General features: G+C 38.3%; 1 protein-coding gene across 1 annotated transcript in view; it reads left to right on the forward strand.

Annotated features, from left to right (window-relative positions):
* Nucleotides 1-18,043, forward strand: part of LOC133656329 (serine/threonine-protein kinase mTOR-like) — a 274,420-nt gene that overhangs the window by 118,935 nt on the left and 137,442 nt on the right. Inside the window, exons 12-13 of the mRNA XM_062057364.1 lie at nucleotides 5,063-5,202; nucleotides 16,034-16,134. Of these exons, the coding sequence (XP_061913348.1) occupies nucleotides 5,063-5,202; nucleotides 16,034-16,134 (241 nt within the window). The remainder of the gene's footprint in view (nucleotides 1-5,062; nucleotides 5,203-16,033; nucleotides 16,135-18,043) is intronic.

Genomic DNA, 18,043 nt, shown 5'->3' on the forward strand with positions numbered 1-18,043 from the left:
TTTTTACATAAACTAACAATAACAATCTGTAGATTTTATGATCAAAACTGGTAGTTCGGTCTTAAAATAGTATTTTTTAAAGGTAAAAGATATTGATCTAATCACTGTTGATTGTACACTTTTGATATTTGTATCGATCCACCCACATTTAAGAGCTGTAACTCAGCGGTTAGCACCGCTGTGTGTATGGTAGCATGTTTAGCTCTTCCTCGTCCTCCAGAGAAACATGTGAGGGCAGGCATTCACTTTTTGTCAGGGGGGGTCCTGACAAAAATGGATGTCCTTCACTGCTGGGGCTTCGTCTGTCCAAACTGATTACTAGGTGTAGGACAAACACTTATGTTGGTGGTTAATGTAACCATGTGTTGGAAATTATTTAAGACTTTATCGTGTCCTAAAAATGATATGATACGATATTAATTATGATATTAATGACATTGTAAAGGACTGTTATCGATCTAATGTCGATGTGCTAAAACCTTTGTCTTGGAATTCAATGTATTCTCGGTTGCCAAAAAGGCTTTCAAAGTAATGTTTTGATATTGACACATCTCGTTTGTGCATAAATCAAATCAATCAATCAAATCAATCACAATATTACTTTGAATCACTTTGGCAACCATAGGTTGTCATCTGTTGTAAATGTCAGCTTTTTAAAGGGTACTTCAACACGTAAACAGTACAGTAAGTACTTTATTATCATATATGTAATTCTCTTAAGGGTAACCTAATAATTTATGCACAGATGAGATGTGTCAATGTCAAAGTATTACCTTGAATCACTTTTTGGCAACCACTTAGTTGTCGTTAGGGGTAAATTTCAGCTTTTTAAAGGGTACTTCAACACGTAAACAGTACAGTATGTACTTTATCATCATATATGTAACTCTTAAGGGTAAACCTAATACTTTATGCAGGGATGAGACTTGTCAATATCAAAATATTATATTGAATCACTTTTTGGCAACCACTAAGTTGTCGTCTAGGGTACATTTGAGCTTTTTAAAGAGTAATTCAACACGTAAACAGTACAGTATGTGCTTTATTATCATACATGTAACTCTTAAGGGTAACCTAGTAATTTATGCAGAAATGGGATGTGTCAATATCAAAGTATTATATTGAATACATTTTTGGCAACCACTAAGTTGCCGTTTGGGGAAAATTTCAGCTTTTTAAAGGGTACTTCAACACGTAAACAGTACAGTATGTACTTTATTATTATATATGTAACTCTCTTAAGGGTAACCTAATAATTTATGCAGAGATGAGACTTGTCAATATCAAAATATTATATCGAATCACTTTTTGGCAACCACTAAGCTGTTGTTTGGGGTAAATTTCAGTTTTTTTTAAAGGGTATTTAATACACGTAAACAGCACAGTATGTACTTTATTATCATATATGTAACTATTTTAAGAGTAACCTAACAATTTATGCACAGATGAGATGTGTCAATATCAAAGTATTATATTGAATCACTTTTTGGCAACCACTAAGTTGTCATAGGGGTAAATTTCAGCATTTTAAAGGGTACTTCAATATGTAAACAGTACAATATGTATGTTAAATAGGTTCATTTAGCCTACTAATGTGTATTTATAAATAGTTGATTTATATAGGCTAGTAAGGTAAAGTTTTGTACAATCCATATAACACGTCACAGATTACGTCACACTAACATCACGTGACACCTCTGAGGAAGGCTGCAGAAGCAAGATAGCCGAAACTTGTCAGGTACAAAAATTGTACCTTACTAGCCTATATAAATCAACTATTTATAAGTACAATATGTACGTTATTATTATATATGTAACTCTCTTAAAGGTAATCTAGTAATTTATGCACATAGGGGATGTGTCAATATCACAATATTACTTTTCATCACTTTTTGGCAACCTCTAAGTTGTCGTTTGGGGTAAATTCCAGCTTTTTAAAGGGTACTTCAACACATAAACAGTACAGTATGTACTTTATTATCATATGTACTTCTCTAAAGGGTAATCTAGTAATTTATGCACATAAGGGATGTGTCAATATCACAATATTACTTTTCATCACTTTTTGGCAACCTCTAAGTTGTTGTTTGGGGTAAATTCCAGCTTTTTAAAGGGTACTTCAACAAATAAACAGTACAGTATGTACTTTATTATCATATATGTACTTCTCTAAAGGGTAACCTAATAATTTAGGCAGAGATGAGATGTGTCAATATTACAATATTATGTTGAATCACTTTTTGGCAACCAATAATACATTGATTTAACAAATTCATCCAAACACTATTCATATGCATTATGTGCATGAACAAACAACAGTTAATATTGTATGTAGCTTCTAAACGACAAAAAGGTTTTAGCACATCGACATTGGATCAATAACAGTCCTTTACAATCTCATTAATACCATAAAAATGGCCAACGCTTTCATTTTTAGGACACGATAAAGTCTTAAATAATTTCCAACACACATGGTTAGATTAACTACCAATATAAAGTGTTTGTCCTACACCTAGTAATCTGTTTGGACTGACGACGCCCCAGCAGTGAAGGTTTAGCGATCGATGAATAATAGATGTGTTGTGGTGTCACCATCCATGACTCGCCTGCTGATGGCATCATAGGAGTACAAATCAAATAAGTCCTCATAAACTCAGTTGTACACATAATACCAAGTGGAAAATGTTAAAGCCGCACATTTTGGTTTCTTTTTTTGGGGGGGACTCCTGACTTCCTCATCTGTGGATGACCATTAGCCGCTAGCTTGCGTTGATGGCGTGTTTGTTCGCTTATCGCTGTCAAATTTGCGGGACACAGTTAGAATGTGTCATCAACATGCGTTATCATGATATAACGATATTAATAAAAACACAATTTTTGGCTAAATTATATATTTTTTTAATGTCAGCTCGGTTTTTTATTGTAAAATGTACAGGATTTTTGTATAGCACTGTTTTTTTAACGACAAAATACTGGCAGTTTTTTTACTTTGATTGATTGATTGATTTAAACTTTTATTAGGAGATTGCACAGTACAGTACATATTCTGTACAATTGACCACTAAATGGTAGGTTGGGTTGCTATCAGCATACTTCAGTCATCAACAATTATACATGCATACAATTATATCATCTGATATACTGTACATGTTGTTGTTTTTTTAACTGTGTATTACTCTGAATGAAAAAATAGTACCACCGTTTTTTTAAGGTAAAATTCTGTCGACAAAGCTGCCAGTTGTTTTTTGACCGTAAAATCTATTTTTATTTTTACAGTGTGACAGATATCAAAGTATTTAATTTCATTTGAACAACAATTGCATTTTTGTCAAGTATAATAATATAATAGTTTTAATATGAATAAATAATTTACAAGTTTTACATTCATGTCTTTGTTCTTTCAAAATGAAAAGCAAAAATACGTTTAGTAAGAGAAGATAAAATACTTTATTGACGTGAGCCACATAAAATGATGCGGCGGGCCAAATCTGGCCTTTGGGCCTTGAGTTTGACACCTGTGCTATAAAGTGTATGTTCTATGCATGCTTGTGATTCCTCCTCCACCTGCAATAGCAGCGTACTGGAAATAATTCTACATGGAGGAAGATGTCTGCTTTCTACCAAGTTCATCGAAAGAGGATGTAATGCCTCCTGCCAAATATATCAACAATCAATAAGTATTGCCAAGGGCCCGGTGCCGCTCTGTATGATTTACCATTTGCCAAGTCCATTGCCAAGAGTTTGTCTTTGGAGTTTACGTGTGAACTGGTGCTCTGAGTTACACTTTGAAGTCTTGCTATTTTATTGTTACCAAAATAGAACTACTGTACATGATACAGATCTTTATCTTACAGGTTTTCCTTGTCACTCACATAAGTTCCATTCATGTTTCTGATGTGTGCAGTATTTTCCGGATGATAGAGGGCAGATATATACCTTGTGAAATGAGTTATTTATACAGAAATATTCTGTAAATGTTTATTTACTTACCTTAATTGTTTCCAAACGGTGTCTGTAACACGGCAGTAAAATGGCTGATCAAACAAAAGAGAAGTCGTCATCATGGACCCACTAGCTGCGCAAGCTAGCTCTCTAATCAGCTAAACAGACTCAATAACTCCACGGTGACGTTTTGGTGAATTTACAAAACTGCAACGATACAAAAAGAATGCCATTGTAAGTTAATGTGGAGGTTGCACTCCCGTGGGTCCTCCAGACCACCAAGCATCGACATGAGAGCCCGGGTTTCAGGATGTAAAATGGGTTTATTTTCAGGGTTTTCCATTCTTTTGCTTTTTCAGCACAAAGTCTGTCTCTCTGGGTTCGTGTCTGTGTCGCTCTCGCTTGCGCTCTCGCTCCAGCTCCAACCACTCTCTCCTCCCGGCTGCTGCCTTTTAACAGAGCGACAGTTGATTAGATAAACAGGCCCAGGTGGGTCATCTACGCACCTGTCGCTGATCTCGAAGCCGGTCCTGGCACACCCTGCTTCGCTGCAGGTCCGCAGGCCACACCCCCCTCCACAGTTAATAATACTAACACAGACACTCGTAAATGTGTTAGCATATTAGCTGATGCTAACGACGCTAGCTTGATTACATTACGATAGCACGTACAAATATGCATGAAAACACTGCTACAGACATCACTTACGGGACGCACATTCATGCACAAGTACTTCCAGACCTGAGTGCATACACATGTAAATACATTATTGTATAAGATATATTTGATACATTATTAGATAATACAAAAGTTAAAAATAAATGCAATTGCATGCAGTACAAGTATGGTTTTTCTGTCTAAACAGAATGAACAAATACATTTAGGAAGAAAAAAAGTACTTTATTGACACATAATATTTCCAGGCTTTTGCAGACCCATCTATAATGATGTAGGGGCCAAATATGGCCCTTGAATTTGACACCTGTGGGAAAATATTCCCTTAACATTAGAAAATGAATGTTCAAATGTTTTGCCGAAAAAAAGGTGTGTTTTATCGTTTTACCCGTTCAATGGCACCAACTAATGGATGGAAGAGTGAAACATTTCATCCTCTGGCCAGGAAATCCAAGCCACCTGGTACGAGAAGCTCCACGAGTGGGAAGACGCCCTGGTGGCGTACGACAAGAAGATCGACTTGAACAAGGAGGACCCAGAGCTCATCCTGGGCAGGATGCGCTGCTTGGAGGCCCTGGGAGAATGGTAATATTGTTATTCTAAGAGTAGTAGGTGTACAGCTTTCAGCATAGCCTCTAAATCAGAGATGGTCATTTGACTTAGTCCAAATGTGAAACATATTTGGGTAGTGATTTCTTTCAAGCTGCACAATCATTGATGGCATGTCTGCTCTGAAAACATAGAACAGCTTTTCAATGTATACTAACGCAGTGTAAAAAATGGCCGTAGATTTTAGCGATAAAAACTGGCAGCTCAGTTGCCAGAATGTTAACGTAATAACACAATTTGCAGTCATTTGGTGTAAAAAACCTTTGTAAAATTGATGGTCAAATTCTGGCGACTGAGTGGCCATTTTTCAAACCGTAACATATATAGATTTTGTTTTTTTTACAGGCTAACTAGTTTCCTTTGCATTTGCCACCCCTGCTCTACGGTAAAGTTGTGACGTTTTGACGCTCTATGGAGAGGATCATCGCACTTCCAAATGTAGAATCCTCCATAAGTCTAATGTGTCTGGGTAGCATCTTAAAGCCATCAGATGAAATATAGAGGAGGAGCTGCAGAAAATGAACTTTGTCAATGTTTTCTGCTGAAGCCTTGAGTCCACTTCATTCAAAACTAGGTTTTATAAGTAAGTCATATATTATTATTTCTTTAAACTTTCAACCTTCTAAAAACAGCTTCAGACCTATCCATAGATATAATGTTTTTTATGTGGGTATTCTTTTGTTTTTTTAGGTTTTATGCTCTTTTTGTAAAGAACAAACATGTTTTATGATGGGAAAAACACAAAATATTCATAATTTCCAAAAAGTAGTTACAAAGTGGAATACTTTAGATGAGATAATTACAGCCATTAATTGGTCAATAATTCATAACTAAACTGATTTTGATGCATTATTATTGTTGGAACTATGACAGTTTTTTTTCTTCGAAAAACTCACATTATCCCTTCTTAGCCCAAAAATGGTCACGCTCAAAAAAAGTGTGGTTAGTAAGTCATATATCATTTTTTTTCATACTTTCAAAATTTTAAATTCTTCGACAGTTTCAGACCTATTCATAGATATAAAGTTGTTATATATTTGTCATTTTTAAAAATGTTTTTGCTCTTTTTGGAGCGCAAGACAAGAACTAAAACACGACACACAGGAAAACAGCAAAAAAGTCAAAATAAGTCAGGGTGTGATGTGACAGGTGGTGACAGTACACCTACTTTGAGACAAGAGCTATATTGATGCATGCTTGGTTATGGTTTAAAGTCATATCCAACAATTGCAACAACAACTTTTTACTGTCAACTGAGTTTCGTTTTTTAAGGATTTCTGCTGGTGGAGTGCCTCTGCAAAAAAGGTTGAAAAACACTGACTTAAGTAAAACTGAAACAATGGAGGACATTTTGTTGTTAACTTGTATCGGACATGATATCACACTTTTTACACAGAGGCCAATATCATCGCATACTTATTTTTTTTCTGACTAATGTCCGATTTCAGTATTGGATAATAAATACATTTTATGCCTTGCCTTTTCCAGACTGTACTGACAAAAGACATTTCGGGGGGGGGGGGTTACAAGATGAAAATAAAAAAAATAGTTTCTTCCCAATTGAGCAAAGTAATTTAATCCGGAAAGAATGAAGGGTTACAGAAATGTCAGATGTGGAGGCTGCTTCTCGCTAGTCTTGAGAAGTCGTGACGGCGAGCAGATGGCCGTCTACTTACGTAACTGTCCCGTCTCTTTTTGTCAACCCTGTCACTCCGCTAAATGTTTGTTTTTCAACACCACCATTTTGCCCAAGTTGTGTTCTAATGCTGGTCCCACCATTACGCAAGGCTTGAGGGGGTCAAAGGAGAGAACACATCCAACACTCCTGTCAAAGAGCTTCGATACGGGTTTGATCAAAAATAATAGGACAGAGTTAGACTTCTCATAGCGTCAAAGGACAACACAAGTTGTTCCAGCTTTGACGTAGGCGAGGAAAAACCTGCAGTGAGAGGAAACCAGCGACAGTAATCAGGATATTACTGGAAAAAGAAACCAGCCGTAACGTCCAGAAGGACTGGAGTCCTTGCTGTCTCACGTTGTAAATACATGTTGTGATGGAACTTTACTCCTGAGCCTCCAATTTGTATTGCATTTCAACATAATTGTTACCATTTGGAAATAATGGAAACTTCCTCATAAAAAATCCTATCACTATAACCGCAATGTAGCATTTTCATATTGGAGCCCAAGTCTTTCATTTTAAGTCTGGAATAATAAGAGGTGACTCGATTATGTATACCTTGTGAAATAAGTTATTTACACAGAATATTTATTTACCTTCATTGTTTCCAAACGGTGTCTGTAACACGGCAGTAAAACAGCTGATCAAACAAAACAGAAGTCAGGGTTATGGGCCCACTAGCTGCGCAAGCTACCTCTCCAATCAGCTAAACAGACTCAATAACTCCACGGTGACGTTTTGGTGAATTTACAGAGGAATTTGTGAAAGTGAAACAATACAAAAAGAATGTCATTTTAAGTTAATAATACTAACACGGACACTTGTAAACCTGTTAGCACATTAGCTAACGCTACTGACACTAGCTTGATTACATGACGATCAGACATATGCACGAAAACACTCCCACAGACGTCACACATGGGATGCTAAAGTAAGTAGGAATTGTTTTAGTTCTATTGTAAAACTTACAAATGTTAATTGGAGTGATAAATGAAGAATCCATACGAGTAGAAATGCTATGGACAATTAGGGAACTGAACGGCACATGTACTTCCGGTTCAAAGCTTTAAACAGCAGGAAACACTTGTAGACATTCGCCCAGCTGCACCTGCAGTGAGCAAACTTGTCCAAAAGGTGGCGCCATAGCACAAACAATAACACTCCTATGCAGTTCCAATCAGCTAAACAGACTCAATAACTCCACGGTGACATGTTGGTGAATTTACCGAGGAATTTGTGAAAGTGAAACAATACAAAAATAATGCCATTGTAAGTTATTAATACTAACACAGACACTCGTAAACCTCTTAGCATATTAGCTAATGCTAACGACGCTATCGTGATTACATTCCAATAACATGAACAAGTATGCATGAAAACACTCCTGCAGAGATCACACATGGGACGCTTTAAAAGTAAGTAAGAATTGTTTTAGTTATATTGTAAAACTCACAAAGATTACTTGGAGTGATAAATTAAGTATCCATACGAGTAGAAACGTTCTAGATGGAACGGCACCTGTACGATAAACGTACATATATGCATGAACACACTCTAACAGACATTACACATGGGACGGTTTAGTAAGTAGGAATTGTTTTAGTTATATTGTAAAGCTCACAAAGGTTACTTGGAGTGATAAATTAAGTATCCATATGAGTAGAAACGTTATAGATGGAACGGCACCTGTACGATAGCACGTTCAAATATGCATGAACACACTCTAACAGACATCACACATGGGACGGTTTAGTAAGTAGCAATTGTTTTTGTTATATTATAAAACTTACAAACCTTGCTTGGAGTGATGAAAACACGAGTAAAAATGCTGTGGAAGAGTAAACGACACTTCTACTTCCAGTTGAAAGCACTAAACAAAAGAACACCGCAGCACCCGCAGTGAGCAAACTCGTGCAAAAAATGGCGCCTTAGCACAAACAACAAAACACTTTTTCAGTGTTTTTGCATGTGTTTGATGAAAATATTTGCATTATGACCGTCTTCGATGAAAAGTCCGTAAATTAGCTGCACCGTTTAATAAGCCGTAGCCTTCAAAGCGTTGGAAAAAAGTGGAGGCTTATAGTCTGTAATTTACGGTAGTTGTGTCCCATTATTGTTTGTTTTTGTAAGTTCAGAACGGGGCTCTAACATTTAGATTGAAGAAGATTTGTCAGTGCTTCCTTCCAGGACCCTATAGGCACGTGTACTTTGTACTCCTCTGCTCGCATGCTCTTGAGCCAGGCAGATGGGGAATGGCTTCACTTCACTTCCAAGCCCGCCTTAGGCTTTTCTCTGGTTTGAAGATTTGACTTGCAAGCTGGCGCCAGCAGACTTCCTGCTTGAGAAGATGGCTGGGTTTGATCTCCTGAAGGACAACACTGAGCGTTCTTCATGTGTCGCTCTGCAGGTGCAAACTCTGCTCTGTCAGGAAGATACGATGCTGCAGTAGTTGAGAGGAATACAATCAAGTGTTTGCCAGCACAAAAGTCATCTTGAATCCATTATTGTGTAAAATGCTATTATGGAAATAACTTCTCATGCTTTTATCGTTTGTTTGTTTTGAACATTTGAATCAATGTTTCTCCCAGAACCCAATCAGCAAATATTCAGGTCCAATAAACATTTCTATAGTTGCTGCATAGTCATGCAAACTCTCCAGCTTTAACGGTGAAACAGATGAGAAGCGAGGTCACCATGGTTATTACCTTTTATTTGACACAGTATGGGGAACACAGAGGGGGACATAGAGGGGGACACAGAGGGGTACACCGAGGGGAACACCGACGGGGACACAGAGGGGAACACAGAGGGAAATACAGAGGGGAACAGGCAGTTGATTTGTTGTCTGTTAGAGAGATGAGTAGGAACCAGGAGAGGGCAGTGCATTTATATATGTTTATGTATACAGTATATGAATATGTATATATGTAAATGTCTATATATGTATGTAAATGCATATATACATACATCGATCCATCCATTTTATACCGCTTGTCCCTCTCTGGGTCGCAGGGGTGCTGGAGCCTATCCCAGCTGCATTCGAGCGAAGGGCGGGGTACACCCTGGACAAGTCGCCACCTCATTGCATGTAAAATATATGTATGTATGTGTGTGTGTATGTATATATATATATATATATATATATATACACATGTATGTATACATATGTGTATATACATGTATATATTTGTGTGTATATATACTGTACATGTATTCGTGTACATAAACATGTGTATATATACATGTGTATATATGTATGTGTATATATACATGTGTATGTGTATATATACACATGTGTATGTGTATATATACATGTATGTGTATATACATGTATATGTGTATATATACATGTATGTGTATATACATGTATATGTGTATATATACATGTATATGTATATATACATATGTGTGTATATATACGTGTATGTGTGTATATATACGTGTATGTGTATATATACACATGTATATGTGTATATACATGTATATGTGTATATATATACATGTATGTATGTATGTATATACATGTATATGTATATATATACATGTATATATGTATATATACATGTATATGTATGTGTGTATATATACATGTGTATGTACAGTATATGTGTGTCACGAGGTGTTGGTGACAAACCCCAAGATGCAGAGAAGGCAGGTTTTGTGCGGGAAAACATAATTTAATGTCCAAAAATTAAGAGAAAAAACACAAACCAGGAACCAGGGACAGCCAAACTGGAAAACGGGAAACAGGAACCAGCAAACAGGAACTAAGAACAAAAAGACAGCAAGCTGCAAACAGCTACAGGATAAAGCTTACTGCTATGACGACAGCGACAAGGACAAGTAGTAACGACAGGTAGTGATGACAACGACAAGTATTAGTGACAATACTCCAGCACAGACTGGATGGCAAGGCAGGTTTAAATAGCAGCTGGCTGATTGACACCAGGTGTGGCGAATCAGCCGCAGCTGAGGGGATACAGCGCTCAGGGAGACAAGCAGGAAACAACCAAAATAAAAGCGCTGACAGGAAATAAAGACAAACACAGAGGGAAAACTAAAACATAACCAAACTGTCAGGGACAAGCCTGACAGTAGCCCCCCTTCCGATAACGGATACCAGACATTCTAGAAAGAACCCCCCCCCACCCCCCCACCCCCAAAAAAAACAGTCCAAAGTCACGGGAGGGTGGAGGGAGGACAAGGCGGTGGGCTGCCAGGCCAAGTGTCCCGCAACCAGTGGGGAAGACTCAGGTGGCGACGGCGAGTTGAACGGCGCCGCAATTGGCGAGGCAGTCGCCCATTGAACGACCACATCCGTGGCCGACGAGAGGTCCGCATGCTGGTTCCTACTGGCCGCCAGTGCATCAGGCCAGCTGCAGGTCGCGTAGGCGACGATGCTGGAGACGACGTCAAAGCCATGGGACAGCCCACCGGTGACGAGGAAGCTGGCGACGCCGTGGCACGGCCCGCCAGGGAAGAGGAAGCTGATGTCGTCGCCGTGGGCAGAGCCAGAGACAAGGAAGACGAGGTCGTCGCCATGGGCGAAGCCAGAGACGAGGAAGACGAGGTCGTCGCCGTGGGCGAAGCCAGAGACGAGGAAGACGAGGTCGTCGCCGTGGGCGAAGCCCAAAGAGCAGGCGGCTCGTCTGCCGGCGTGGGCGGAGCCCAAAGAGCAGGCAGCTCGTCGGCCGGCGTGGGCGGAGCCCAAAGAGCAGGCGGCTCGTCTGCCGGCGTGGGCGGAGTCCAAAGAGCAGGCGGCTCGTCTGCCGGCATGGGAGGGCCCACCGGAAATGATGGTGGCGCCCTCTGCTGTCCCACCGGAGATGATGGTGGCGCCCTCTGCTGGCCCACCGAAGAGGATGGCGCCGTCTGCTGGAGACCCACTGGGGTGAGAAGTAGCTGTGCCTCCCCAGCTGCACAGCTATTCATAACCCCCCCCCCTCAAGGGACGGATCCCAGACGTCACCAGATAGGCCCACAGACGACAGGGGTGGGTGGGAGAGGGCTTGGAATGAGGCCGAACTATTCTTCAATTTAGCCATCATCACCAGAATCCTGTCAAGCCTCTCCGCCATCGAAATCTCTGTGGGGTTCGTGTTAGACTGGAGTATTCTGTCACGAGGTGTTGGAGACGAACCCCAAGATGCAGAGAAGGCAGGCTTTGTGCGGGAAAACATAATTTAATGTCCAAAAATTAAGAGAAAAAACACAACCCAGGAACCAGGAACAGCCAAACTGGAAAACGGGAAACAGGAACCAGCAAACAGGAACTAGGAACAAAATGACAGCAAGCTGCAAACAGCTACAGGATAAAGCTTACTGCTACGACGACAGCGACAAGGACAAGTAGTAACGACAGGTAGTGATGACAACGACAAGTATTAGCGACAATACTCCAGCACAGACTGGATGGCAAGGCAGGTTTAAATAGCAGCTGGCTGATTGACACCAGGTGTGGCCAGGTGCCAATCAGCCGCAACTGAGGGGAAACAGCGCTCAGGGAGACAAGCAGGAAACAACCAAAATAAAAGCGCTGACAGGAAATAAAGACAAACACAGAGGAAAAACTAAAACATAACCAAACTGTCAGGGACAAGCCTGACAATGTGTATGTATATGTGTATGTATATGTACATGTATATGTGTATATATACATGTATATATACATGTGTATATATACATGTATATCACACTTGTTAATTTATACATGTGTATGTATATATACATACACATGTATATATACATGTGTATATACACATGTATATATACATGCGTATGTATATGTGTATATATACATGTATATGTGTATATATACATGTGTATATACAGCGCTTAAATTTAACCGCGGCATTTGCCGCGACCGCCCTCGTCATTTACCGTAATGCCCAAAAAATTGACCAACATTTGCGGCAAGAACATGCCGTGACCGCCTTTGACTTTTTACCTGTTAATGGACGAGGGATGTAACAATAAACGGTATAATGATCATTTGCGATAATTCCCGACGTTTAGTAATACCGTTTAATGACCAAAAAAACGTCATTTATTAATGCATTTTCGGCAACAGGAAGTCAGGCGCATGCGCACTAGCGGTGTTTGGCTTGATAATCATGGCGGACCAACTACACAGACTTTGCTGCGGAGATTTCCCCTCTGAGTAAACGGAGCCAAGCGCTTGGTTTAACCTAATTTTCCCTCGCTTCCTGCCGTGCGTTTAAGAGCACACTGCTGTGTTTAGATGGAGACAGGTGTGGACAATATTGGAGACACTTGTCCCCACACTAAAGCGAAGGAGAAAACTATTCGATGTTTTGCATCAGGCGATGTGTCGTGAACGTTGTCACAACTTGTTTATAAAGTCTTTACTTTGTTTACTGAGATGTTCACACCTCCTTTATTTAACTGCTAACTGTATCAGTGTTCAAATAACATCAATAGTAGCTAAAATGTTTTGTCATCTCATCGAATTAAACACAGGCAATGAAGATTGTTTATTCGATGTGTGAGGTATCAATCCGGGGCATTTTTTGTTGGCCAAACTGTTGTACTGAAACACTAAGAGGCGCTAGAGAAGAACAAAGCTTGTTTATTAGACTTCATCTCCATTAGCCAAAATGCTTTGTGATTTATTTTGGTATCAAAAAGTAAACACCAGGTTTTGTTTACATTATTGTGTTTTTTCATGTCATTTAAAAAATCATTCATGTGACGCATCAGTTTGTTAATGTGTTATTGTGTATAGTTTTCATTTTTCATAAATTTTTTTCATTTATTTATTTATTTCAGGCAATGACATAAAAAAGTACAAAGTTGACAACACATAATGATGTAAATTAATATAGTGCAAAAGGTAATGTATAGTATGTAATGCATGATTGTCCAGTTTTGCCTGAAAGGGAGTGGGAAGAAGATAATTTATTTAATCCCACCCCCAGTTCTCCATTCAGTGATTATTCACATGAGTTCACTGTTACTTTGTTCAAGGATTATAATACAGATGTTGTATCATAGTGGCATTACCACAGGTAACAATAATTATTACACTGTAGCAATAATTTGTATCAACAATGTAAGAATAGTGAATATACCAACAACGGTAATAGACAAAATGCCAACAATGGTAATAGACAACATAGCAATAATTGTAATAGACAACATAGCAATAATGGTAAGGAAACATTGAGCACATGTTAACACTTTGAGACAGAGTACAACAGCAGGTCAAATTAAAGACCCTCATCTCTATATTTGAACCAGACCCCATGTTTGTATAATAGTTTAAATCGATTAATAGTTTGGCATTGCTTGTGTTGTAAGTCCAGTTTGTTCCATAGTTTTACTCCGCATACAGACACACAAAAACGTTTACGAGTGGCTTGAGCTCTCGGCAATAAGAAATATCCAAAGCCTCTCAAGTTATGAGCCTGCACTCGTCTTATAAAAAAACGTTGTAGATTAGGCGAAAATAATTTGTTAAATGCTTTATATAAGATTATTAATGTATTATATTTAACAAGGTCATCAAATTTTAGCAACTTTGATTGCATAAACAGATTATGAGTATGTTCTAAATAACCAACGTTGTGAATGATCCGCACTGCCCTTTTCTGTAATATGATCAGAGGATGAATTCTGTTGTGGTAAGTATTCCCCCATACTTCAACACAGTATGTAAGGTATGGCAGTACCAAGGTGCAGTATAGAGTACGGACTGCATTTTCATTGAGGTATAGTTTTGCTTTGTTTATAATTGAGAGGCTTTTGGAGATTTCTGTTTTAATGTGTCTGACATGAGGTTTCCATGATAGTTTACTATCAATTATTACTCCCAAAAATGTATTCTCATTTACGATTTCAATTTGGGTACCATCAGTACTTATTTTCTGTTCAGACGTTATGTTGCGATTTCCAAACATCACTATCTTAGTTTTATTTATATTCAAAGATAATTTATTTGTGTCCATCCATTTTTTTACTATGTTTAGTTCTGTGTTTACTGTATTTATGAGCTCATTATAGTCATCACTACTGTAGAATATATTTGTGTCGTCTGCAAATAGTATACATTTCAGTACTTTGGATGTATTAAACATATCATTAATATACACATTAATTAATGTGTATATAGTTAATTCCTATACAACATATTTCTGCTCAAACTCATAATGGATCTGTCCCGATACATCATCTACATGATATACATAAAATATAAACTCTCTCTATCAAAATGTAAAAATAGAGATAAAGGCATCATTTAATGACAAAAAGCTGACAAGCTGATGTTTATTATTTGTCTATAAATATATGGATAACATTTATCTATAGTCTTTTTATTAGACATTACAAATGACATAATGGTATTACGTTCACACCCCAACACTGCTTTACCTAACAATCAGTAATCATGATTTCAATATTGATAACAATAATCTTAATTATTACTTTGGCCATAATTGGCTGCCCTAGATCTCATACATGAACAAATATATATATATATATATATATATATATATATATATATATATATATATATATATATATATATATATATATATATATATATATATATATATATATATATATATATATATATATATATATATTCATATATATATATATTCATATATATATATATATATATATATATATATATATATATATATATATATATATATATATATATATATATATGTGTGTATATATATATGTGTATATATATATATACATATATATATATAATGTGTGTTTACCTGTGCAAAGCTTGACAGCCAATTAACATCTAAATGTCCTCTATTAAGCACACAAGGTTGGTCTAGCAGCTACACAACAGCTAAGCGCATAATAGCACACAAGCTAGACATACGTAATAATGACTGAACAGTATTGCAGTGTAAAACAGCACATTGGTCAATATTAACTAGTATCAAATAAGTATAGTTGCATATTACTTACACATACAAAGAAGAAGCCTATTAGAAAGTATTCAGTAACAATTGTGTCCACATCATTCAACCTACTATGTCATCAAATAATGATTGTGACCACTAGGTGTCACCAAAAGGACAATTGCCAGTCCACTTCAACTTAAAGACAGCATAAGTCCATTGTGTTGTCTTCCTGCAGGGGGCAGTTACACCAGCAGTGCTGTGAGGAGTGGACGCTAGTGAGTGAAGAAACCCAGGCCAAGATGGCGCGCATGGCCGCTGCAGCCGCATGGGGTCTGGGTAAGTCCACTTCATCTTTGTGGTGTGGCAGTGCGTCTGTACGCAGCTGGCTTTTGATACAGGAAGGGAACAAAGTGCAAATTTTTGTCTGGATTCATAGTTTTCAAAAATCAGATGGATGGATTAAAGAAAAAAAACTAATTATTTTTTTAAATATAGAATCAAGAAGAATCAAAGACCATCTCTATGCAGCCAGAAGGTGCTTTTCTAACCTGTTTTGAAAATTGTCCATTATAATAATTAAAGCTAATAATACATTGCCACAATGTATTCCGAATGGAATCGTCACCCCAGGAATGGTTTTGAACAAAGATTCACGCCTCTACATTTGTCCCAACACCCTCATCGGGGATCAGGGACCAGTGACAAGGTCCAGGTCGCATCTTGCTGAGTGAAGCATCCTTGTGTGAGCAGCGTGGGTGAAGTCTTGCCCAAGGACACAATAGCAGTGACTTTACTTACTTTGAAATACAAACCCAGTTTCCATATGAGTTGGGAAATTGTGTTAGATGTAAATATAAACGGAACACAATGATTTGCAAATCCTTTTAAACCCATATTCAATTGAATGCACTACAAAGACAAGATATTTGTTGTTCAAACTCAACCTTTTTTTTTTGTTGTTGCAATAATTAACTTAGAATTTCATGGCTGCAACACGTGCCAAAGTAGTTGGGAAAGGGCATGTTCACCACTGTGTTACATGGCCTTTCCTTTTAACAACACTCAGTAAACGTTTGGGAACTGAGGAGACACATTTTTTAAGCTTCTCAGGTGGAATTCTTTCCCATTCTTGCTTGATGTACAGCTTAAGTTGTTCAACAGTCCGGGGGTCTCCGTTGTGGTATTTTAGGCTTCATAATGCGCTACACATTTTCAATGGGAGACAGGTCTGGACTACAGGCAGGCCAGTCTAGTACCCGCACTCTTTTACTATGAAGCCACGTTGATGTAACACGTGGCTTGGCATTGTCTTGCTGAAATAAGCAGGGGCGTCCATGGTAACGTTGCTTGGATGGCAACATATGTTGCTCCAAAACCTGTATGTACCTTTCAGCATTAATGGCGCCTTCACAGATGTGTAAGTTACCCATGTCCTGGGCACTAATACACCCCCATACCATCACAGATGCTGGCTTTTCAACTTTGCACCTATAACAATCCGGATGGTTCTTTTCCTCTTTGGTCCGGAGGACACAACGTCCACAGTTTCCAAAAACAAATTGAAATGTGGACTCGTCAGACCACAGAACACTTTTCCACTTTGTATCAGTCCATCTTAGATGAGCTCAGGCCCAGCGAAGCCGACGGCGTTTCTGGGTGTTGTTGATAAGCGGTTTTCGCCTTGCATAGGAGAGTTTTAACTTGCACTTTCAGATGTAGCGACCAACTGTAGTTACTGACAGTGGGTTTCTGAAGTGTTCCTGAGCCCATGTGGTGATATCCTTTACACACTGATGTTGCTTGTTGATGCAGTACAGCCTGAGGGATCGAAGGTCACAGGCTTAGCTGCTTACGTGCAGTGATTTCTCCAGATTCTCTGAACCCTTTGATGATATTACGGACCATAGATGGGGAAATCCCTTAATTCCTTGCAATAGCTGGTTGAGAAAGGTTTTTCTTAAACTGTTCAACAATTTGCTCACGCATTTGTTGACAAAGTGGTGACCCTCGCCCCATCCTTGTTTGTGAATGACTGAGCATTTTATGGAATCTACTTTTATACCCAATCATGGCACCCACCTGTTCCCAATTTGCCTGTTCACCTGTGGGATGTTCCAAATAAGTGTTTGATGAGCATTCCTCAACTTTATCAGTATTTATTGCCACCTTTCCCAACTTGTTTGTCACGTGTTGCTGGCATCAAATTCTAAAGTTAATGATTATTTGCAAAAAAAAAAAGTTTATC

This window comes from Entelurus aequoreus, linkage group LG01 (assembly GCF_033978785.1).
Source record: "Entelurus aequoreus isolate RoL-2023_Sb linkage group LG01, RoL_Eaeq_v1.1, whole genome shotgun sequence".
Taxonomy (NCBI): domain Eukaryota; kingdom Metazoa; phylum Chordata; class Actinopteri; order Syngnathiformes; family Syngnathidae; genus Entelurus; species Entelurus aequoreus.